Source organism: Bubalus kerabau, chromosome 11 (genome assembly GCF_029407905.1).
Source record: "Bubalus kerabau isolate K-KA32 ecotype Philippines breed swamp buffalo chromosome 11, PCC_UOA_SB_1v2, whole genome shotgun sequence".
Classification (NCBI taxonomy): domain Eukaryota; kingdom Metazoa; phylum Chordata; class Mammalia; order Artiodactyla; family Bovidae; genus Bubalus; species Bubalus kerabau.
This window is the reverse complement of record NC_073634.1, coordinates 99,552,501-99,577,270: the sequence shown is the minus strand read 5'-3', so window position 1 is coordinate 99,577,270 and position 24,770 is coordinate 99,552,501. Positions and strand designations below refer to the sequence as shown.

The following is a 24,770-nucleotide window of genomic DNA, read 5'->3' as shown; positions in this document are numbered from 1 at the left end:
GGCCATAAAGCTAGCCTTGGTAAATTCAAAAAATTGAAATCATTCCAAGCTTCTTTTCTGACCACAATGCAGTAAGATTAGATCTCAATTACAGGAGAAAAACTATTAAAAATTCCAACATATGGAGGCTGAACAACACGCTGCTGAATAACCAACAAATCACAGAAGAAATAAAAAAAGAAATCAAAATTTGCATAGAAACGAATGAAAATGAAAACACAACAACCCAAAACCTGTGGGACACGGTAAAAGCAGTCCTAAGGGGAAAGTTCATAGCAGTACAGGCACACCTCAAGAAACAAGAAAAAAGTCAAATAAATAACCTAACTCTACACCTAAAGCAACTAGAAAAGGAAGAAATGAAGAACCCCAGGGTTAGTAGAAGGAAAGAAATCTTAAAACTTAGAGCAGAAATAAATGCAAAAGAAACAAAAGAGATCATAGCAAAAATCAACAAAACCAAAAGCTGGTTTTTTGAAAGGATAAATAAAATTGACAAACCATTAGCCAGACTCATCAAGAAACAAAGGGAGAAAAATCAAATCAATAAAATTAGAAATGAAAATGGAGAGATCACTACAGACAACACAGAAATACAAAGGATCATAAGAGACTACTATCAACAATTATATGCCAATAAAATGGACAACGTGGAAGAAATGGACAAATTCTTAGAAAAGTACAACTTTCCAAAATTCGACCAGGAAGAAATAGAAAATCTTAACAGACCCATCACAAGCACGGAAATTGAAACTAATCAAAAATCTTCCAGCAAACAAAAGCCCAGGTCCAGACGGCTTCACAGCTGAATTCTACCAAAAATTTAGAGAAGAGCTAACACCTATCCTGCTCAAACTCTTCCAGAAAATAGCAGAGGATGGTAAACTTCCAAACTCATTCTATGAGGCCACCATCACCCTAATACCAAAACCTGACAAAGATCCCACAAAAAAAGAAAACTACAGGCCAATATCACTGATGAACATAGATGCAAAAATCCTTAACAAAATTCTAGCAATCAGAATCCAACAACACATTAAAAAGATCATACACCATGACCAAGTGGGCTGTATCCCAGGGATGCAAGGATTCTTCAATATCCGCAAGTCAATCAATGTAATACACCACATTAACAAATTGAAAAATAAAAACCATATGATCATCTCAATAGATGCAGAGAAAGCCTTTGACAAAATTCAACATCCATTTATGATAAAAACTCTCCAGAAAGCAGGAATAGAAGGAACATACCTCAACATAATAAAAGCTATATATGACAAACCCACAGCAAACATTATCCTCAATGGTGAAAAATTGAAAGCATTTCCTCTAAAGTCAGGAACAAGACAAGGGTGCCCACTTTCACCATTACTATTCAACATAGTTTTGGAAGTTTTGGCCACAGCAATCAGAGCAGAAAAAGAAATAAAAGGAATCCAAATTGGAAAAGAAGAAGTAAAGCTCTCACTGTTTGCAGATGACATGATCCTCTACATAGAAAACCCTAAAGACTCCACCAGAAAATTACTAGAACTAATCAATGACTATAGTAAAGTTGCAGGATATAAAATCAACACACAGAAATCCCTTGCATTCCTATACACTAATAATGAGAAAACAGAAAGAGAAATTAAGGAAACAATTCCATTCACCATTGCAACGGAAAGAATAAAATACTTAGGAATATATCTACCTAAAGAAACTAAAGACCTATATATAGAAAACTATAAAACACTGGTGAAAGAAATCAAAGAGGACACTAACAGATGGAGAAATATACCATGTTCATGGATTGGAAGAATCAATATAGTGAAAATGAGTATACTACCCAAAGCAATCTATAGATTCAATGCAATCCCTATCAAGCTACCAACAGCATTCTTCACAGAGCTAGAACAAATAATTTCACAATTTGTATGGAAAAACAAAAAACCTCGAATAGCCAAAGCGATCTTGAGAAAGAAGAATGGAACTGGAGGAATCAACCTACCTGACTTCAGGCTCTACTACAAAGCCACAGTTATCAAGACAGTATGGTACTGGCACAAAGACAGAAATATAGATCAATGGAACAAAATAGAAAGCCCAGAGATAAATCCATGCACATATGGACACCTTATCTTTGACAAAGGAGGCAAGAATATACAATGGATTAAAGACAATCTCTTTAACAAGTGGTGCTGGGAAATCTGGTCAACCACTTGTAAAAGAATGAAACTAGAACACTTTCTAACACCATACACAAAAATAAACTCAAAGTGTATTAAAGATCTCAACGTAAGACCAGAAACTATAAAACTCCTAGAGGAGAACATAGGCAAAACACTCTCTGACATACATCACAGCAGGATCCTCTATGACCCACCTCCCAGAATATTGGAAATAAAAGCAAAAATAAACAAATGGGACCTAATTAACCTTAAAAGCTTCTGCACATCAAAGGAAACTATTAGCAAGGTGAAAAGACAGCCTTCAGAATGGGAGAAAATAATAGCAAATGAAGCAACAAACAACTAATCTCGAGAATATACAAGCAACTCCTACAGCTCAACTCCAGAAAAATAAATGACCCAATCAAAAAATGGGCCAAAGAACTAAATAGACATTTCTCCAAAGAAGACATACAGATGGCTAACAAACACATGAAAAGATGCTCAACATCACTCATTATCAGAGAAATGCAAATCAAAACCACTATGAGGTACCATTTCACACCAGTCAGAATGGCTGCGATCCAAAAGTCTACAAGTAATAAATGCTGGAGAGGGTGTGGAGAAAAGGGAACCCTCTTACACTGTTGGTGGGAATGCAAACTACTACAGCCACTATGGAGAACAGTGTGGAGATTCCTTAAAAAACTGGAAATAGAGCTGCCTTATGATCCAGCAATCCCACTGCTGGGCATACACACTGAGGAAACCAGAAGGGAAAGAGACACGTGTACCCCAATGTTCATCGCAGCACTGTTTATAATAGCCAGGACATGGAAGCAACTTAGATGTCCATCAGCAGATGAATGGATAAGCAAGCTGTGGTACATATACACAATGGAGTATTACTCAGCCATTAAAAAGAATACATTTGAATCAGTTCTAATGAGGTGGATGAAACTGGAGCCTATTATACAGAGTGAAGTAAGCCAGAAAGAAAAACACCAATACAGTATACTAGCGCATATATATGGAATTTAGAAAGATGGTAACAATAACCCTGTGTACGAGACAGCAAAAGAGACACTGATGTATAGAACAGTCTTATGGACTCTGGGAGAGAGGGAGAGGGTGGAAAGATTTGGGAGAATGGCATTGAAACATGTAAAATATCATATATGAAATGAGTTGCCAGTCCAGGTTCGATGCACGATACTGGATGCTTGGGGCTGGTGCACTGGGACGACCCAGAGGGATGGAATGGGGAGGGAGGAGGGAGGAGGGTTCAGGATGGGGAACACATGTATACCTGTGGCGGATTCATTTTGATATTTGGCAAAACTAATACAATTATGTAAAGTTTAAAAATAAAATAAAATTAAAAAAACAACAACAACAAAAGCAAAGATAGACATGAATTTAATTCTTCTATTTCATGGATAACAAAAAAGCAAAGAAATCTTTGAAACCCAAATATCATAGCACGGTTATCTCTTGGAGAACTCCTCAAAGCTCTCATCACAGAGCTATACGAAACTTCCTTTTGACAACAAATACATTGGTTTCTCACTGGTAGATTAGACCAGTCATCTAAATCGGGAAAGCGAAACTCAATGCTGTTTACTGAAGAGTCATGTGAGTGTAAACCACATCTCTCCCTGAAGTATGTTTCTGTTCTTTCTAGAGATGTACGCTAGGGAAGCGGGGATCATTTTGATTCTTTGACATTTAGGGTGAAAAGAAATTATCTAAGCTTTAAAAGCTTGCATAAAAATGTGGAAATATCTATGTTTTTCTTATATCTTCTTTGATGATGAAACATTTGGATATGAAATTTGATAAAAACACCCTGAGAAGAGCAGGGTTCCTACAATCCACGGAGGAACAAGACGCACCTATGGCACTCCCTCTCACCTGGGACACTGTGATGCTGCACTTCTTGGCCAGCTCCTCTTTGGCTTCTTCACTGGGGTAGGGGTTGCTGAGGTGTGAGTAAAAATATTCATTCAAGATTTCTGTGGCCTGTTTACTGAAGTTACGCCTTTTTCGTCTATGAAGGAACCAAAAAGAGAATAGTAGTTATAATCCACATTAACCAGAGAGGGATATATTACTTAGGATTATACAAAAAAAAGTTAGATTTCTATTTTTTAACATTCTCAGGGTCTCATGTATCATCATGATATTGTAAATTACACTCTTGGCATTCTCCAGAGAACTATCCAATTCACATTAAGATGTAGGATAACTAAGAAAAACTCTAGAATGTGAAGCACAATTCACTTCACTATTTAATTTATTCAACAAATACTTATTAAGGATCTAATGTGTTCTAGATATTCAATAAGGATACAGTTGGAACAAAACAGATAAGGGCTTCTATGGAAGTTTATAGGAGATTAGAGAGTTAGGGAAAGAAAGACATTAGATAAGCACCACAGAAATAAATACTTATAAATTATGGAGATCATGTCAAGTACCATGAAGAAAAAGTATAAGGTATAATGAAAGTGTCTAAGAAGGAAACCTAACACAGATTATGAAGTCAGGAAGGGTGTCCTTGAAGGACTGACATTTAATCTGAGACCTGGAGAGTGTGTATGAGTTAGTCAAAGAGTAGAAGGAAGAGAAATAAGCAGAGGCAATGGTCTTCTAACAGGAAAAAAGCTTGGCCGGTCTAAAGGGCTAGGGGAGGCTGGAGCACAGTGAAAAATCAGGAGATACGTGAGATGAGTCTGGAAGGATGGACTGGGGCCAGATTACACAGGTTTAGTGGACCCTCTATGGATTTTTGAATTTTATTTTAAGTGCAATAGGAAGCTATTAAAGATCTTAAGTTTTACATTTTAAAAAGATCATTGTAACCACTGAGAATAGCTGGAGGAGGGCATGAAAGGAAATGTAGAGATATTTAAAGAGACAACAGAAATGGTCAAATTGAGAGATGACTGTAACCTGGCAACAGGGTGAGAGTAATGGAAATAAAAAGATTCAAGCTCTGTTTGAAAAGTAAAAGAATAGGACTTGATAATAAATTGGATGGGGGGAATAAGTGGGGGAATACAGAGAAGGAAGGTGAGGGAAAAAAAATACATCAAGGATTTCTGGATTTTTCTTCTTAAGTAACTGCCTGGTCCCAGGTATGATTTGCTCACCAGGGGAAAACTAAGGGAGGACAAGTTCTTTATTTTTATTGGGAGGGGGTGGCAGAATGTCAGAAGATCAAGTATTTGCTGACAAGGTATTTCAAATAGCAAAAATGTCATTTATATTTGGGTCTTATTATTAAGATTTTAAAGAATTCCAGTGTGAAAATAAGCATCTTTCAGATTTCACTTTAAATTAAATTCTCCAGTAACTGGAAAACACTTTCCCCAAATAATTTTCCTAATATTGTCTTACAAATAATCTTAATGATCTTGTGATAGCATATACTCAGGAAAGACAGCATCAGTAGGCAGTTGTAAATGTGCATACCGTACAAGATTCTTCTAGTTAAAATGATGTCACTAACATGGCAGGTTAAGTATGTGATCTCTGTTTCAACATTAAGGGAGAGTCAAGGGAGCGAGAAATCTAGGTCTGATCAAAACATCTCAAGTTATGAGACCTGAAATTTCTTAATTTCAATAATTTTTTGGAAGGATAAACCATTGTATCCTGAGGGATGAAGAAGAGAGTCAAAATCTATTTGGGGATTAAAGTCAACAGGATTTGATGATGAGCTGTATGGGGGAGGCGGTGAGGGAAGACACAGGTGAAAAGAAACGTACACCAAGAAGAGCAATCAGCATTTTTACAGGAGTCGTGCATTGTTGACAAGAAAAACAAAGCCCTTTCCTGGGGCTTTCAAGAGGCACAGTCTGAGGAGTGGGTGAGTGGGTGTGTAGGGTAGAAAAGGTCTAGAATAGATACTTAAACTGTCAAACCTACAAGTAATTACCTGGCCCACAGATAATGCTTGTTGAGACAGTACAGTAATGACCTGCTTGTAAAGGTTTCTGGCTGCCTATGAAAACTTGGAAGATCAGTCACACCAGGCTCACATTCTCAGGAGGCAGCCAGCTAAGTGGTGGCTGTCCCCTCAGATGTGTACCCATTTGCTCTAATCCTCACTGCCCCTCATCCAGCCACTCCACTCAATTCCATTACATGTAAATATGTGAGCTTGTGACTCAGTGTAAAACATGGAATCCAGCAGCAAGACCGGGTAAGGTGGAGGGAATCACACAAGGGCATTTCTTTGGGAAATGAAGACTTATGAAAGGAGGAATGAGCAGAAACATACTGGGGGAGCAAAGATAAGTTTGGCTCGTTTATTGACATCGCCTAGGAGTGGTTGGTTTTAGAAAACACGAAAAAACCTCAGAGAACAAATTTATGGGCAGAATAGAATAACTCACCCCAGACGGTCTGGCTGCATCCAAACTATAGCCCTTCTACTAGAAGAGTAGAGGGACTGACACAAATTTATTCCTAACTGTTCTACGCTGGTACATGCGTCGGCTTGTCCAATTACCAAGAAAATGTGAGTATGGCTTTACAAAAAGCCAGGGTGAGCAAGGGGATCATATATCTGAATGAGCATGTTTGCCTGGAGCAGAAAAACCTTGCCTTCTCAGTGCAGAGGGCTTGCTGAGAGGCACTACAAGAATAGATGGAAGCAAAGCTCAGTATTTGCATTCACTCGAAGGCGTAAGAGAGAACTCGGTCTTATACTTAGTTTATTTTTTAGAAAAACATTCTTTAGAAAATTCCCATTAAGCAGTCCCCCTAAGTTTCGTTCCCCCCAGGCTTCACCGCTCTCTAAATGGCTGCGCCTCAGGCCAGTGTGCAGCGATGCCTCCGTCCCAGGTCTGTGTCCCACAGGCCTTACAACATTCCTAACGGCAATCTCTGCGGGAGAAGGGACTCCGCTTCAAGCTCTGCCACGGCCTCACCCTCGCTCTGCTCACTCTGGCTTGTTAACTTCCTTTCTCTTCTTGGAAGAAGTATAAATCATTTAGGTGTATACATTATGAATGCAGTTATGTGAAGAAAAAAAAGCATGCATGTTGACAAGAATGGGAAACTATCTGTAGAAGTAAGAACAGCAGCTGTGTTAGGAAAGATTTCTTTCTGAAGAGAGTACTTGAAAAAAAAATTTTATTTTTAATAGAGGATAATTACTTTACAATATTGTATTGGTTTCTGCTGTACATCAACATGAATCAGCTATAGGTGCCTATATACGTCTCCTTCCCCTGAAGAAAGTACTTTTAAATATCTTTGTTACATAATACTTTTTCTTAAAATGCTCAATGTTGACAATTTAAGAATGGTTTTGGTTTCCTAATGCTACTTCCTTAATGCTTTGAGCTATTATAAGTAGTAAGTGGAATTATTCATTCATCTGGTTAGTCAATAAAGAATTTTTTGCAGTCTGTTACACTATAAGACACTGGAATTGTGGGGAATGGATATGTATAAGTCTTGGCCATTGCTGTCAGTAACAATGTAACTTACTCGGGAAGAAAAGAAATGATCCTGAAAAGCTACAGTAAAGGCAGTCTGAATGAAGTTTGGTCTGGAGAATGGTATCAACACAGTATCAGTGTTCATGAGAAGGCATGGACCAGTCCAGTGGAGGGATTAAAGTGGGCTTCCTAAAAGGGACCATTTAGGCCAGGCCTGGAAGGATGAGCAAGGTCTTGCTAAATCAACAAACATGAGCGTTGTCTCCATTCCAGGCTCCATGCTAGACACCCTCACAGATGACAACTCATTACTGGTGACCAAGTTGGGGAAATGGTTGGAGAGAATATGACTTGTGGAAGGCTGGGGATAGGAGTTGAGGGGTGGTAGTGGAAGAGGTGGTTAGGCAGAGGAAAAGAAAGAATTCTAGTCAGAGGAAATGGCTGAGACCAAGAGGTATTTCATTTTGGATTAAACAGAGGAAAGAACAATTTAGTGATATATTAAAAGCACTAAAAATGTTCACATTTTGATCTAATAATACCATTTCTGAGAATTAATTCTTAGGAAATAATTCTAAAGATCACAAAGGTTGAAAGCATAAAGATTTTTACTGAAAGACTAATTGCAATAAAAATCTATCTAAAACAGTACCTTCTCTCCATCATTTTCTCTCCCTTTACCTTGCTTTTCTTTTTCCTCATAGTATTTACCATTCTATCATATTTCACTACATTACTGAGCAAAATACTACAGCATATTTGTTTACTTGTTTATTGCTTATTTCCCCAGGTAGAATGTAAACTCAGCTGGGGCAAGTAAGTTAACCAATCTTGTTTACCTTTATATATCCTCAGCACAATAAATATTTATAGAAGGAAAGAAGAAAGGAATTGGAAGGAAGAGGTTATCATGGAAATTAATAGGAACAACTTAAATGCTCAAAAATGAAAAAATGTCTAAGTTGATTATTTATCATATATCCATCTGGTAGACTTCAACAATTAACATTTAAAATAGTTTATATTATATGAAAAATGTTTACCTATTCATGGTAAGTTTTTAAAAAAGCCAACTAAATTATGCACATTGTACCATCACAAGAACATGAAACTAAAACAGTACCACAAACCAGAAAGGAATATATTAAAACATTTACAGTGACTTTTTTTCCCCATTGGGTAGTAAAAAAGTGATTGTCTTTAATCACTCATCCTTGTAGTCAATATGTTTTCCAAATTTTTCATAGTGAGCTTGGTATTTGATAATAGGAAAAATAAGAAATAAAACTTAAATCGTAACAACAACAAAAGAGTAATCCGGGACAGGTCACATAAGGCCTCAAATGCCAGGTTAAGTTGTGTGCATGTGTTTTCCAACAGTGAAAAACTACTGTGGTTTTCAAGTAAAGCAATGAGTCCATCATAAAAGGGCTATGGAGGATGAGCAGAAGAAAAGTACAGTGGGAGTACTGTGCTAGCCCAGGGACGAAAGGATGAGCATGAACTGCGCAGTGCAAGTCTGGATGGAAAAAAAGAGCTAATACAAGGAATGCTGAAAACAAAGCACTGGTGAGTTCCAGTGACTAATTCAGTATAGACGAAGGAACCAAAGATGATAGAACAAGAGCATAATCAGGCGGCATGTTTCCTGTCTGGCTCCAGGGAAGAGCTCTGGCATGAAGACTATTCCTCACATCTTATTTTCCAGTCGAGATGCTAATTTAGCTATTTTCTTTAATACTGTGAAATTTGGACAATATTTATCACCTCTGTGAGATTCCAAGGGAGAGAAAGCAAAATAAAATAGAAACCCCTTTACAATGTTGAAGACTGATTGCAAGCTTTAGCAATGCCCAAGAGGGCTTTCCTGTCTAGGCAGCATAGTGAAGGAACTTGACAGTTCCTCCGTTATGTCACCCAGTAGGTCTAACACATCATATGCAATTTATTGCATATGCAACCTAACTCCTGTGAAAATTGGTGAAAGCTTCAGATAAAAGGGAAATATGTATCCCTACAGGAGAAACTCAGAAGCTTTCCTCTAGATTTGGAAAAACAGAGTTTGGGGTTTTGTGGTAACTAAAATACCACTTCCTCCTTAGAAATATCTGTATCTTGAAGGATTTTCTTCTAATATGCACAAGCAACATAATATTAAGAAATTCTTAGAAAACAAACCTGCATTAAAACAAAGTTACATACTGAATGTTATCCTTAAAAATACTTTTTAGCATCAGAATTAAAAGGCTACATATTACTAAGTCATTATTAGCAGCACTAACACTATTTGTTTCCTGAGACACCAGAAAGTGAAGTGTTAGTCATGTTCAACTCTTTGCGACCCCATGGACTGTAGCCTGCCAGGTTTCTCTGTCCATGGAATTCTCCAGGCAAGAATACTGGAGTGGGTAGCCATTCCTTTCTCCAGGGGAATCTTCCCAATCCAGGGATCGAGCCCAGGTCTCCTACATTGCAGGTAGACTCTTTATCATCTGAGGGAAGTCCAAATTGCGTCACCAAATTGGCAGCTAATATCACTACCACCTCCAGACAAGAAGAGGCTTGACACTGCAGGCACCATGAGGTGAATTACCTATCCATTGTAGAGAAGGGCTCTCATAGCCAAATTAAAGAAGAATCTAAGAACAACTGGCCAGAATTACATAAAATAATATACAAAGAGTGAAAAGGAAAAAAAAAAAAAAAAAAGCCATGCAATAGATTTGTGGCCTCACATACCTGGCATCAAGGAACCTTGATCTTAAAATCATAACTGCTTCACAAGTACTTTGTTTGAGCTGCATCTGAATGGAACTAAATTTTCGATGGATGATGCCCACCATTCTTTCAATCTCTTTTGGGGAAATGGGACGTGTTCTACTCTGTTCTCGGAGAAGGTTCATCACGTGTGTAGTGAATTCATTACATGCCTGTAAGGGGAAAAAAAAAAAATCACTCCTTAGGAATCTGGTATTTTTTATTATCATACCCAGACATTAACTCATCTGAATTTCTATCTCATTTGCAACCGCCAATGGCATTATGTAGTAGGTAAAATGAAAACTAAGACACTTGTGAAATGGCAGTGATAACTAGATAGGGGCACGAGAACTCTGGAACTATGAAAGCCCAGGCATGCAAGGGAAACAGCACTCAACTGCCCTTTCTACCACCTTCAGCCCACTTTCAAAATGAGGTTTTCCCACTGGAGGATGCTCTGTACCAATTTCTATATGTAAGTACAGATATATGTTATATGTTAATACTAAGCATCTCCTATGTCCTCTGGGGTTTTACTCAACAAATGTTTACTGAAACACTATGAAGTTCAAACTCTCACAAACGCAGTGAAAGGACACATAAATGAGCAAGATGTGGATCTGACCTTCAGTGCAATAAAATATATAAAAACGAATTCTTAAACAGGCAGGCCATGCAAAGCATCACAGGAAGAGTGTTCCCTAAGTTCCAAGGAGTAAGTATTCTCATTGGGAAACAAAGATCATCACTTCATGGCAAAAAGTGAAATCAGGGCTTTAAAGAATGGGTAAGATTTTTGAAAAGAAGAATAAAGGTGGAAATCAAGAGGAATTCCAGGCACAAGAAAAAAAAACAAAACAAAAAACCCTGGAAATAATGGTATGAAGCTAGGTCAGAGGGACAGAAAAGAGGGTACAAGAGAAGAGGGAGTTCAGATCTGCACTAGCAGATAAAGGGCCTTGGATGCCATGCCAACGTCCTAGTATAACATAGCTGTGGTATGGGCCTTATTTGTGGATCTACACCATTTCTGAAAGAGGGATAAAGCAGTTCAACTCCTCAGGGAAGGGGCAGCAGGAAAATAAGGATCAGATGTAAGAATAACATTTTAGTTAAAAATCCTGTCCCTGTCTCTTTCAGCTCACCTATATTCTTTAGATCTACAAAACCATGTAACTGGGCCTACACAGATATCCAGTATCACCTTGGTGAATAAAGCATCTGTCTATATCTCTGCATAAAAACGATACCTTCTGGTATTTTTGTTTTTTTTTTTAAAAAAGACAGGAGATTCTGCATCTTATTGGATGGATGCTTAGTAGGGTAAGCAGACAGAACAATCATTGATCATGGCAAGACACATTTTGAAGATATAACATTATATGATTATTAATAACATAATTTCTCTACAGACATCCTGAACATATAGTACAGGATGGTTTTTCTAACTGCTCATGAGAGAACTAACTTTTAAGGACACTGTTTCTGTTACTTTAAGTGGAGCTTTTATATAAGTATTTCTTAGGTGAGGTAAAATGAGTCTTGCTTACCAGTTAAAGTTTTATGTTTTAAGCATGTGTAAGTTTTAAGAAATTTTAAGTTCCCTTAAAGTGGTGATTCTGGGATTCTTCAGAGTGTGGATTTGCACAGCACACACGGTAGGCATTCAATAGCCACCTATGGATTGGTGGGGTTTTGTATTACAATTTAAGAGTAATATTGATTAATATCTATAAATACATTATCCCTGACGAACCTTTGTAACTGACGAATTTTTAACCTGCAGTCCATGGAGAGGTCTAGAGTGTCCAGGACACTCCCTCAAATCTTATTCAAATTGTATGCACATTTGTCTTTCCTGAGGGGACAACCTGTGGGGTTTTTCTTCTAGTTTCAGATTCTTAGCCAGTCTATAATTTTAAAAGGCTAAAAATTATTGTCTGGGGTTATGGCACAGTAAAACATTAAGGAACTTTGTAGCTTTAAAAGTGGAAGTTCTTTCCGTCTTTAAGGAAACCATAGTAAAGAAAAGTAAATTTAAGATTTTCCCCACTATACTATCAACAGAGACTATCTTGTGCCAAGATGAAAATAAGTGGTCATCCTGCCAAGAAATATACATATAATTTTTTTCTGATACTTTCTCAAAAGAGATGTTCATAAATTTTAAATTATATAATTTGATAGACTCCAGTCCTCAGTTTTCTTATTAGTAAAATGAAGAAAAGCAAACTAGAATAGCAAATTGAAATCAGCAAATTTGGATATAGACTTTTATAAGTTAGTTCTAGAAAATGTTAATACAGTATGTTTGGGAAATGGGGGGTTAACCATAATTTAAAATTTGGGGGGGAGGGGCAGGATTCTTGAGTACTTTCAATATGCCAACATGCATCATCATAAATCTTCAAGGGAGAATGGGTGTATCCAACTTTGACTAAATAAATTTGGTCACAAAACCTCTTTTATCTAGAGCAGTGCTGTCTAATAGATGAATATTGTGAGCCACATATGAAAAAAAAAATTTTTGTTCATTTAATGTTTTTGCTATTGCATTGACTATTTTCCAAATGTGTTTTATTTTTCACATATGAAATTATAATTTTTCTAATAGCCACATTAAAAAATAAAAACAGGTGTAATTAATTTTAACAATGTAGTGGTAGTTTAGTTGCTTAGTCATGTCCAACTCTTTCGCAACCCCATGGATTGTTCCCCACCAGACTCCTCTGTCCATGGGATTTCCCAGGCAAGAATACTGGATGGGGTTGCCATTTCCTTCTCCAGGGGTATCTTCCCAACCCAGGGATCGAACCCTGGTCTCCTGCATTGCAGGCAGATTCTTCACCGCTGAGCCACCAAGGAAGCCCAATTTTAACAACATATTTTATTTAACCCAATATATGAAAAATATCAACATTTCAACACATAATAGTATCTTTAAAAAACTGCTAGTGAGATATGTTCCATTCTTTTTTTTCCACACACTTTGAAACTCAGTATATATTTTACATTTACAAAAGCACATCTCATTCCAGATGAGCTAGATTTCAAGGACTCAACAGCTTTTTATGACTAGTGGCAATCACACTGGACAGCACAGCTCTACAGCACCTTGTGGACCAACATACCAGGAAAAATTCTCTGGGAAATAGTATACTAAGCAATCTTTGATGTTCCTTTTTATTCTTTACTACCATACATTCACATAACCCCCCCCCAACCACAACCACAGAAGGCAGTTTCACTTAGGAATGTCTTGATAAAGCAAGAGAAAGTATTCATTTTTTTACATCTCGGTCTTTGACTACATCTTTAACATTCTGTATGATAAAACGGGAAGCGTACCAAAAGGACTTCACCTGCTTATCAAGGATGGCTGTCTTGAGAAAAAGCTCTCATGTGATTGTTTAAGTAGTGAGTTGATGTCATCTATTTCATGGAATACCATTTTTATTTGAAAGTAAAATCGACAAATTATTATATTTATTCTGATTTGGGTATTTGGTAGATATTTTCTCAAAAATGAACCAAGCAAGCTTGTCACATCAAAGAAAATAGCTGACAGCAGTTGTGCCAATGGTGAAATTCTGGAAAACCTGCATCTGCTACCTTGAGCTTTATAGTTTCCTAGCAGACTTTCTGATTAATTTGGTGTTGATATTAATAAATATGACATTTTGATGTTATATAAGGTGTTAACATTGGAAGATGTACATAACTCAGTGAACCATTATTTTTCAAATGATCAATGCACGATGTTACAAAAATATGCATAAGCAGAAGATCCATTCAAAGTGTACACTAGACCAATAGATTTTAAAGGAACTGAGTACAAAAAGTTGGTATGATTTCAGACTCACGATAGCTAATATTTAGGATACTACAACTTGTCAAGTTTTGGTATAATACAAGAGAATAATATCCATAAGTATTTTAAAAGGCTATCAATACACTCCTCCCTTTTCTAATAACATATTTGTGTGAGGACAGGTGTTCTTCATAGACTTCACAGGAAAGGAGACTGACCACAGAAACCTAACCCTAACCACTGACTACAGAAACACATTTAAGAATCCAGGTGACTTCTAATAAGCCCAACATGACAAAATTTTGCAAAAATGTAAAAGCAATGACATTCTTCTAAATGTTGAGGTGTGTTTTTTTTTAATGCAAGTTTTAAAAAAATATTAAATATTAAACAGATAATGGTTCATTACTGATTTTTACATTAATACATACTTTAATTTGTTCTCAGTTTTAATTTCTATTATAATACATTGATAGATATAATCCACTGAACAAAAGCTCTTAGGAGATCTCCAATAATTTTTAAGAATTCAAGTTCTAAAACCAAAAAGTTTGAGAACTGCTGTACCAGGATATTTCTAATCTGCACAGGTAACAATGCTAATTCCTACAAATCTAGTTCACACATTATGGCAACCTATGTCCATGACAGAGTGTATGTCTTGATAGATCATTTAAGTCTCCTGTGTGAGTGATACCTGAGTTTTTACTTTTTTTTCAATTCTTCTCTGACTCTCAGTTTTTCTCTGGCTGTATTTTAATCTCTCCCAGAATGAATGTCTGCCTATGGTTTCTAAGAAGCAGCCACAGGGTTGTATTAAAAACAAGGGTTAAAAGCAAAAGTTTCTGCATCTAAAAACTCATAATTTCCTAAAACATTTGCTGAATGTCTCACAACTTATTAAGTGAAGTCATCTATGAATGCAAATGCTGATTAGCAATTTGGCAATAGCCCAACATTCACAGAATTCACATAGCTTTTCTTTAAACCAGTAGTTCATACATGATTAATTAGAACATCTCATTTATGTAGTGTGCACTTTAGCTCATTACTCTAAGTAAAATTCGTTAAGTATTTACATTTAGATAATTAAAATCTGGGTACACCCTTAAGAAAGATGCATACACTTTAGGCAAAGTGATTTTTTTCCTTTTTACCACTGAAAGTAAATTACAGCCTCATTTACAGCATCATCTGTACCAGTTGCAGAGCAGAGCACAGTACTGCCTCATCTCCTCTTCCTTAAAAGGTACACACTTTCTTAAACATGTAAGTGCAGTAAGAATGATCAAATGATTACCAAGTTCTTTTGAAGGGCCACCAAACCACATAGTAGCATCAATACTGTTTATAACATAAGATGCTCACTTTAAACATTTATCATATCCTCTGTCATACCTACAAGACTATATCATTAAAATAGACATTGGAAACTTTTTTCATTGCCTTCTTACTTTTCCAAGTGAAATTGTCTGTTAAGAATTTTCTAGTCAATGTCCACAATACAATATAGAAACACCTTGGTTAACTAGGAGATTTAGGAAGTGAGTTTTGATTCCTTAAATTTTCTAACTTGCAAGTAATGGCAGAAACCTCTTTTTTCTTTTAATCCAGCTGTTGAAAATTATTTAGGATGCATTTTTGTTTACTATGAGACAAAATATATGTTTTGTTTAAAACAGGCATTGTAATAACATACTTAAATAACATAAACTGGAAGGCTTCATCTGATAAAAAATATTTTCAATCAATTCTTATAATAGCCTTTCTCCTTGCCATTTGTTCCTTTCTCTTTAAAAATTCAAACTAAGTAATATAATTGAGGATTTGCAACATCTGGATTTTTTATAATGCTGTTAATAATATTTATTAAATATATTTGTTAAATATAATAGGAGATAGTAAAACTATCTGCTCCATATCCATATATATTTGGTTTACAGTCAAAATTAGTTTTCAGGGTTTTGTTTGTTTCATCGTGGTGGTTTTTTTGATGGTGAATTCAAGATTCAACCCCTTTCTTGCCTGTAAGTTCCCATCACTGAAGAAAAAAATGTAAAATCAGATGGTGAGCAAGCATCTATTTTAGAGGAAGTATTAAAATGGTTCATGATCAGATCTAAAAACTGAACTGGCCTTTTGTAAACATCTAGACAGGCTGACTGCAAACAGATCATAATACTCCCTATTCTAAAAAGTCACTCTTCAAAGAAAGAATACATCTCTATTAAAAGTTGATGACTCCCAAATTTGCATGCATCCATTTTCTAGATATCTTTATAACCTTGCAAGTAACTCTAGTCAAATATTATAGATTTTGTATTTATGTAATGCTTACAAAATCAACAAATTCTTCTTGTTTCCAAATAAAAGTCAACATTCAAAGATACCTTTTATTTAAGCCAACCAGAATGAGATCAATATGCCTACGAAACAGCTGCAAAGATGAAATACCTATCGTTCTTCTTTCAGTTGGAGCAAAAAAATCAGACACAACTTAGTGACTAAACAACAATAGTTGGTTTACAATGTTGGGTTAGTTTCTGATGTACAGCAAAGTGAATCAGTTATACATACATCCACTCTTTTTAAGATTCTTTCATACCTCAACACATCTTAACACTCATGGTTTGTGGACCTGTCTCATGAGGGTTTGTAAGGATTATACTATAAAATACATGTTAATTGCAGAACCTGGAACATAATTAATGCTTAATAAATGGCAGTTATTATTGATAACGGAAATGGTAATTTTATGAAATTCATATTTTTGTTGTGTATCATTCTGCAAGTAAGTTCCTACTCTGATTACCTAACATAGTCTGCCTTCCCATTGCTCAAATAAATACAAACACTGCTTCCAAAACAATGGGAAAAAAAGAGAGTATTCAAATATAAAACAATTCATTTCATTAATCAAGATTGTGGTCAAAGATACATTTGATACATAGAGTCAACAGACTAGAAACTTGAAGGGAAAAAAGGGAACACTCAAACACTCCTTCCAGCCAAGGAAAAGATCCAGTTTGAAAGCTGACAAAGCAGTAAAACCCTTCTCTTGGAGCAATGAATGACAAAGGCTCGCTTGGGAAACTGAAATATGAAGTTTACATCAGGTAGTATCCTTTTGTCTTTCCTGCTATATTTTTGCTATTAAGAACAAACAGCAAAATGGGATTAGGAGTTTGTGGGTTACACAATCTCGTGTGTAATAACATCAGCATTTTAAAACCTGTTTCAAAAAAAAATTCTTTACAAGCAAAGATCTTGCCATCAAATATAAACATACAATGTTGTTGAGAGCCTCCAAAAGCACAAGGCCATGCCTTTACACTGGTTTAGGCTGCACATTCATTCTCCATTCCCCGGCAATGCCCTGTAGTCTGGGAGTCCTCTATTAGCCAAACAGTGCCTAGTTGGTCTTGAGCACATTGAATGTACCTGCTCAGCTCCAATGTTTTACCTGATTTGAGGTAAATTCAAAAGACATCTGTGAACTCAGAAAGCAGGTTTCCAGATGCTTAGGGAGGGTTGAGACCCTTACAACACTTTTGCCTTCAGCTAAAATGTATTTCAATATAATTATAGTAGATAGCTTTCAATATGTCATCTCTATTATAGCAACTGTAAATTATGAAGTGAATTGCTTGTGTACAAGCATTTCTTCTAGTACAAGCAAAGTGGGAGAACTGTACAGGGCATGATATATATCTTTTCCTTTTTATCCCAGAACAAATCTCGAAGTTAAATTTCATTTGCAAAAACCAATGGTATCCATTTCCCTTTGGTAGAGAGGTAGAAGGATCAAGAAGGCCTCCAATTCTTAAGAGCAGGCTTCCCAGGATGCTTGGCTCAAGTTCATTAGGAATTCACCTATTCTAATACTTTAATCATAAGAGCATATCTGAAAGGTAGAGTAAAAAGATTTTCCAAAACTTGTAGCTAATCCCATCCCATAGCTCGGGATGGCATATAAACCTCCATTGCCTGGCCGTCTTTGAGTCTTATAAATATATGGGGATCTTGTACGCACAAAATAAAAAATTTGCTTTTCCCCTCTTTAAAAAATATAAACAAACTTGTAGCTAATCAACAAGAAGACAAAGAGGCAACCAGGTTTTTCTCCCAGCTAAAGCGGAAGGCAGTGCACCCAAGATGAAAGTATTACAACCCAATCACTGCAAGCTTTGAAAAATTATTATATTCCTCTTGGGTGTCAGGATCAACAAGAGAAAAGTAAAATAAGTTTGGTTTTCCTTTTAGGGGGTAGTAATATTGAAGAACCTTACTCTAATATATATTCTATGTCTAATATTTCAAGAGCATTTATAAGTGAATTTAGATCATTATCACTAAAAATCATTACATCTGAGCCTATATAATGTAAACATATTATCAAAGGACATTTCCTGGAGGTAAAAAAAAAGGACAGGATTTTAAACACAGTACCATTGCTAAAACATACACATAAAGCTGAGCCTTGCAGCTTGGATTTAATTTTGCTCTAACTGTAGCTCTAGTCTGCTTAGCTTTGTAAATGTGGCTGTGTTTATAAGGTACTTTAATTTACTGCAGTGGTGGTGTTTGTTAATTTTATGGCAATCTAAATCTAAACAGGCTTCAGATACATTTTCATTACAGCTTCATTGCAAAACACAGTGGAGTAAATAGCTCTGAGATTCCAATGCAGTTTATTTCTTTTAGCAAAAGACTCAACACCATTTTCTGACAAAGCCTCTGCCTTAACATATATGTTCTTCCTACTTACTAATAAGGTTTCTGTCACTCAAGTACCCATGTTCATGTAATTTTAGGAGGAAAAATATAATTCCTAAGGGATTTTAATAGTTAAGGGATTAACTGTAATTAAATGTAAAGGGATTAAAATAGTTGGGTTTTGCCCATCTCTACTCTGATTCCATCCCAAATGTAATCCAACATGAGCAAATCAGAGAAGAGCTGGGATGTATCTGAATTATTTGCAAATTCTAATTGTTAAAAACAAGATAAGAGACCCAAAATGGAGTCACTTATGCTATGCTCCAAGCCACCCAACCAAGACTACGTAATTACAGTTTCAGCCTCTCCTAGGAATGTAATCTTAAACCAATCTGGAATTACTGGGTCAGCATGAGTGAGGTAATCTGCCTGATAAAAACCTACCATGCCTTAAAGAAAGGTGAACTTGCCACAGCCAATTCTTTCATTGGTAGTCTAACTTCCTTGTCGTGTTCCTGTCTGACTACAAGCATCTTTCATTTTGTATAGCTCCTTCTATTTGCTAGATGAGACGCTGACCAACTCATGAATCGCTGAATAAAGCCAATAAGATCTTTAAAATCTACTCTGTTGAGTTTTGTTCTTTTATATACACAAGTAGCAGCATAATTCAATGGGAAAGGAAGGCATATTGTCAGAAACTGATTTCAAAACCCGATTCTGACACTAACTAGATGTGTGACACTGGACAAATTACTTGAGTTTCATTTTCTCATCTGTAAAATGGAAATTATAATACCATCATCTATTTTAGAAGTATCATGCCTTCATCTGAACTGATGCCTTCATCTCATTCAGTTCTTCACAGCTCTTCTAGTAACTCCAAAGTAGATCCTTGAAAGTTCTCTCTCAGATAATGTCCCCGTATCCCAAAAGTTTGAAAAGACAAGACTATCTTAGGTCAACTCACTGATCCTAACAAACTTAGGAACCACAAACAGGAGAGAAATAAAAACCAGCCCCAAAGACCACTCAAGAGAACTAAATGCTAATGTTATTTCTAAACCAATTCAGAACCTACAGGAGAAAATTTGTAAACTAAATTTCTGTTGAATCAGTCAACTAGTCGTCTCGTTTTATTTGTCCTTAATACTGCATAGATTTCATATATCCATTATTTCTTGTGCTAAAAATGAGACAGGAAATATACATTCAATGGTTTTTATTAGGCTACTGAACCTATCTAGAAATAAGATTCATGATTAAATTTTAAAATTCATTATTTCCCAGTCTGATATTTAAAACAAAAATACAAACAGTAGATTAGTACATGAAGATTTTGTGTGTACATGTGTGTTTTTAAAAGAAACAAAACAAAAAGCTTGATGACAATGACTGATGCCAGTTTCACCCAAGTTCCAACAGGGCTAAAGGGAGAAAATAAGGAGGCTGGTGTGAAGGAATATGGCAGAAGATAGTAAGGAACCACCTTAATTCCTCAGCTATAAGTACTGGCCAATTGACCCCTAATTCTACAGATCCTTCCATGCAAAGTGACTAGTATTTATTTAGTTAAGTATGTACAGATGTATTTAACATAAAGTTATGCAATTAGGGTTATCCTACAAATTAGAGCCGTTTTCTACTGTTAATGCTCAGGGCAACCTTTTCAGCCATGACTTACTTTGTTTACTCTCAATTATTCATATGTCAAATCAGAAAGCTCAATTTTTTAATATACATACACAGGCTAGTTTTCCAAAATTCTCATTTGCACATCTTCCACAAAAAATTATTCCTGCAAATGAGACTAGAGATACAGTATGAGATCCCAGAAAGCCTATTCAGAAAAAAAGACATCTTATAATATTAATTTATATTGTATATTAACATAAAGCTACATAAATCTTTCTACCATTCCTCAAAACACACTCACCTCTCGGACAGAATCCAGCATTTGCTTATTAATACCATATCCAGAATATTAGAGAAGGCAATGAAAAAAATAACATATACAACTAACACTACACAGGGAACTTAGAAGAAAAATCAATATTAAAACTAACACTAAGGTCTTTGAACTTTAATAAATGCCTGACTACACAGTGAAGTATCTGTGGATGAAACGATATGATGTCTAGGACTTATTTTAAAATACCCCCTCCCAAAAAAGAGGGGGGCGAGGGGAGATAAACAAAGTAAGATTGACATTGATTTTTACTATTCATCTGGATGATGGGTATCTAGGAGGTTTCTTATTTTAGGGTGAACTCTATAACCAATGTACAACTATTTATGACCTAAAAACCTGACAGTTTCATAGGATTCAGCTTAATATTCTCTTTATTAAAAGTACACTTAAACATTTCCATAATAATTTTTTAAAATTACCTTTCAGTGAGAATTCCTCAAACTAAGCAGGTTTTTAGCCTTTAATGAACAACTAAAATATGTTTAAAATGAACCACCAACATTTTACCTTATTTCACTAAATCTAAGACTACCCCATATTTTAGCATCTCTGGGAGGCATTTTACTATCAATGGCATGTTATACTTCAATGGGGCAATTAACTTTTTCTTGGTAGTGGTACCATACACAATGATACAGCTTAAAATCAAAGATATCTTAGATTCAATGAAGTATGGTTAATATAATTGCTGAGAACAGCATTTTTAATCCATACTTGCTTTCTAATCAGGAATTTAGCACACAATGCCTTGTGTTCTCTGCCCCAGGAAACCTATAATTATCTTGGGAGGTCTCCTCCCAGAGAAAGGCCAGAACCTGCTTACTTTGTTAAGTTAGCTCCCTCCCCTCAGTTGGGCATAATCCTTAAGAATTAACTCCTAGCAGGATTCTGGAGCTCACAGCATAGCAGGCAGAGCTCGCTAGGCAAGGTTTCCCCTTAAAATTTGTTATAATAGCTATGAACAAGGCCGGTGCATAAATGTTAATGATCCAGAGCTTTGACAAGCACCAAGCAGTGAGGTTACAGGGTAAGGATGGCTGCAGATGTGGCCGTAAGGGCATGTAATGTGGGGAATGAGTAAAACTAAAGCAAGTAGATGGGATAAAAGGGACTTCATTTCATGAATTCAACAGTTCACTTGGATTTCTGATTGACCTTATTTATTTTGCTCTGTCTATTAACACCTACCCCTCGCAGCCCTCAGAATTAGTTAGCGCGGTCTATTAGAAGAGCAATAGAGGGTTTGTGCAGGACTATGAGAGTGGCGGCTGCTGACCTGTTCATATTTCTCCAGTTCTGTGTGATAGATTTGTCTGATCTGGGTCAATTTGGCTCTGTAATCTGAGTGTTCAATAGAGTTATCTGAAGAACCTCCAGAGGCTGCCGCGGCTGCAGCTGCTGCCGCCGATCCCCCACCTTTCTCAGGACCTGAAACCCCTTCTGCCAAAAGCATATTGTCCAGTCTCATTAGCTGGGGATCGGGAGGGTCCTCCTCCTGGGCTCCTCTGATGCTGAGACCTTCAAGGAAAGAGAGAGAGAGACAGAGAGAGAAGAAGCGAGAAACAGGACAAATAGTGTGAGTATTTTATTTATTTGAGTAAATGATCAAACAACATCAGTGCACTACAATTCATGCTGAGAATTTCACTGTTTGCATTTTATCAATAAGTACCAATAAGTATGAAAATTCTTACTTCTATGAAGTGTCTAATATCACTCTCTCTCAATATATTCTGATTAGATCCTTGGAAAAAGGTAACCCTGACTTCTCAGAATATTCTAACACCCAATCTTCCCAGATTTAGATGATTTAAGCAAAAATGGGAAGGGGGTAAAATTTTCAAGATTTTTGACAAAGAAAAAAATAATTCCAAGGATACAAAACAAACCCATCAAAAGGCAGTTATTCTGTTTCTCCATACTGTTGGAAGAACAGAATTTTAAATCCCATAATATATTCACAAGCTATATCCAAAAATTAGAAAATAAACAGGATTAGATGGGCTTTTCCATCATTTAATTTCAGGGAGAGAAGAGAAATACATACATTATGAGGTAATTAGCTATGCTTTAAAAATATATATTATTAAATGAATTTGTTAAGCAATCGCCATCAAACCAGGATACTAAATACAGGATTAAAAATATACCATCAACATGGCAATGCAGTGCTGGGCACAGTGGTCTCAATCTAATTTTGCTTTTAAATCAAGAACTTCCTAAGTGATGCCCAGTCAGCAACCTCATCTGAGTATTATAGATCACAGCTGACAATTCATAGGTTTAATCAGGTCACACAGGCTTTCTGCCAAGATGTTTTCAACAACACAGAAGACACAAGTTTTAAAATAATTATCACAGTATAAAAAGCACTGGAGTCATGACAGCTCAAAATCAGCATTTTCATTAATGTGTAACAGAATCTAAAATATCCCAGCCCAATTAACCTCTGTAAATCTGTTTAAAAGCAGGATCCCCACACTAGTTACAAAGCATCTTGGGGAAGGCGGGGATGGAAGTTGGCATCTTGCATGTCTGCATTTGGATTCTGTCTTTTGCGTCTGTGCCTGTTGTTGTTTATCCACAGTGGTGCACACTCTGTGTCTAGTGTAACTTACATGACAGTAACATCTATAAGCTGCCAAGTACTCAACTGAGCACCAGCTCTGCGATTTTATATGCTAACCTAAAACCACCATCAATTCTCTTTAAGAACAGATATCATTCCTAGATGCCCTGAATTATACCCACAGCATGACTGAGCTCTTGGTTGTCTTAACTCAAATGCACAACTTTAATCTCCTCCCTCAAAACACTTTAAAGCTGTCACTTGCATTTAAAAATATACCTCAGAATAATTTCAACTGGGTAATAAAACTAACTCACAATAATTTAAAATTATATCTGTTGCCTGTTCTGAGGTAAATAAATAAGGGTTGAAAACTATAATATACTAAGACAATAAATTCATTTAGGGAACCAGAAAGTTAGATAACTCTCTTAAATAAGATAAAAATCAGTATTGACACATTGCTGATAATTAAAGATAGACTAACAGGTATTTGCTATTTCTTCTAGATTTAAGAGAAACTGCTAAATATTGGCTACATTAGTATTTCTAATTTAGCATCTTTGATTTTCTTCCCTTCACTTTGTTATATGTTAAAATTTCATGGCCTAGAATTCTTATAGTTCCACATACCAAATGTTTTGTGCATTTGGCATGAAGTAAGGACTCTGTGAGTAACCTCTTATTTTGGGCTCTGTTTCATTTTTATACCATTTGTTTGGGAGTTCCTTAAGTTTCTCCTTTTTAAATTAAATTTTTGCTCATATATTTGTATTTGTTATTTCCTTTTTATATTTATAGCTACTGATGTTTCTCCCGGAAATGTGGATTTTAATCTACCTTTAAGGTTCTTCCAGGTTTCTAGTTTTCTCCCTGTAGTTATACACCATGGATATTGGTGAGGCTCTTTAATAGTAAATCAACATACATACTTAAGCTATTACAGTCCCATGAACAGTGTAGCAAACAAGAGAAGATGCTCAATGACTAATACACAAGGAAATAGACTATATGGGAGATAGAAAAAGGAAATCTGTCAGGAAGAAATGCAAAGGACAGAAAGTAATCACCTACGTATGGCATTTATATATATACATACCTAATATGCATGTAAAACCACCATACCAATAGGAAGCAACCCTTACACTCAGTAACAGTGGACACATATAAAAATAAGTATGTACTTTCAGCTAGCATAACATTCTCCCCTTGCAATGAATAATAACTCTTCTAAAATCATAAGTAAATCAACACAAAGTTCATACTCCTTTGGATCAAAAGTACTAGAGCACTTCACAGTATGGCAATATTGAGGCTATTTATCAACACTGAA

At 36.0% G+C, this 24,770-nt stretch overlaps 1 protein-coding gene across 7 annotated transcripts in view; it reads right to left on the bottom strand.

Annotated features, from left to right (window-relative positions):
• PBX3 (PBX homeobox 3) overlaps window positions 1-24,770 on the bottom strand; it is a 236,069-nt gene that overhangs the window by 40,527 nt on the left and 170,772 nt on the right. For all 7 annotated transcript variants that reach the window (XR_008700586.1, XR_008700587.1, XM_055541161.1 and 4 more), the window contains 3 exons: window positions 22,145-22,386; window positions 10,346-10,536; window positions 4,065-4,200 (listed from right to left, as the gene is read on the bottom strand). Coding sequence is in view for 5 of the 7 variants with exons in the window: in XM_055541161.1 (XP_055397136.1) it covers window positions 4,065-4,200; window positions 10,346-10,536; window positions 22,145-22,386 (569 nt within the window). In the remaining 2 variants the exon portion in view is untranslated. The remainder of the gene's footprint in view (window positions 1-4,064; window positions 4,201-10,345; window positions 10,537-22,144; window positions 22,387-24,770) is intronic.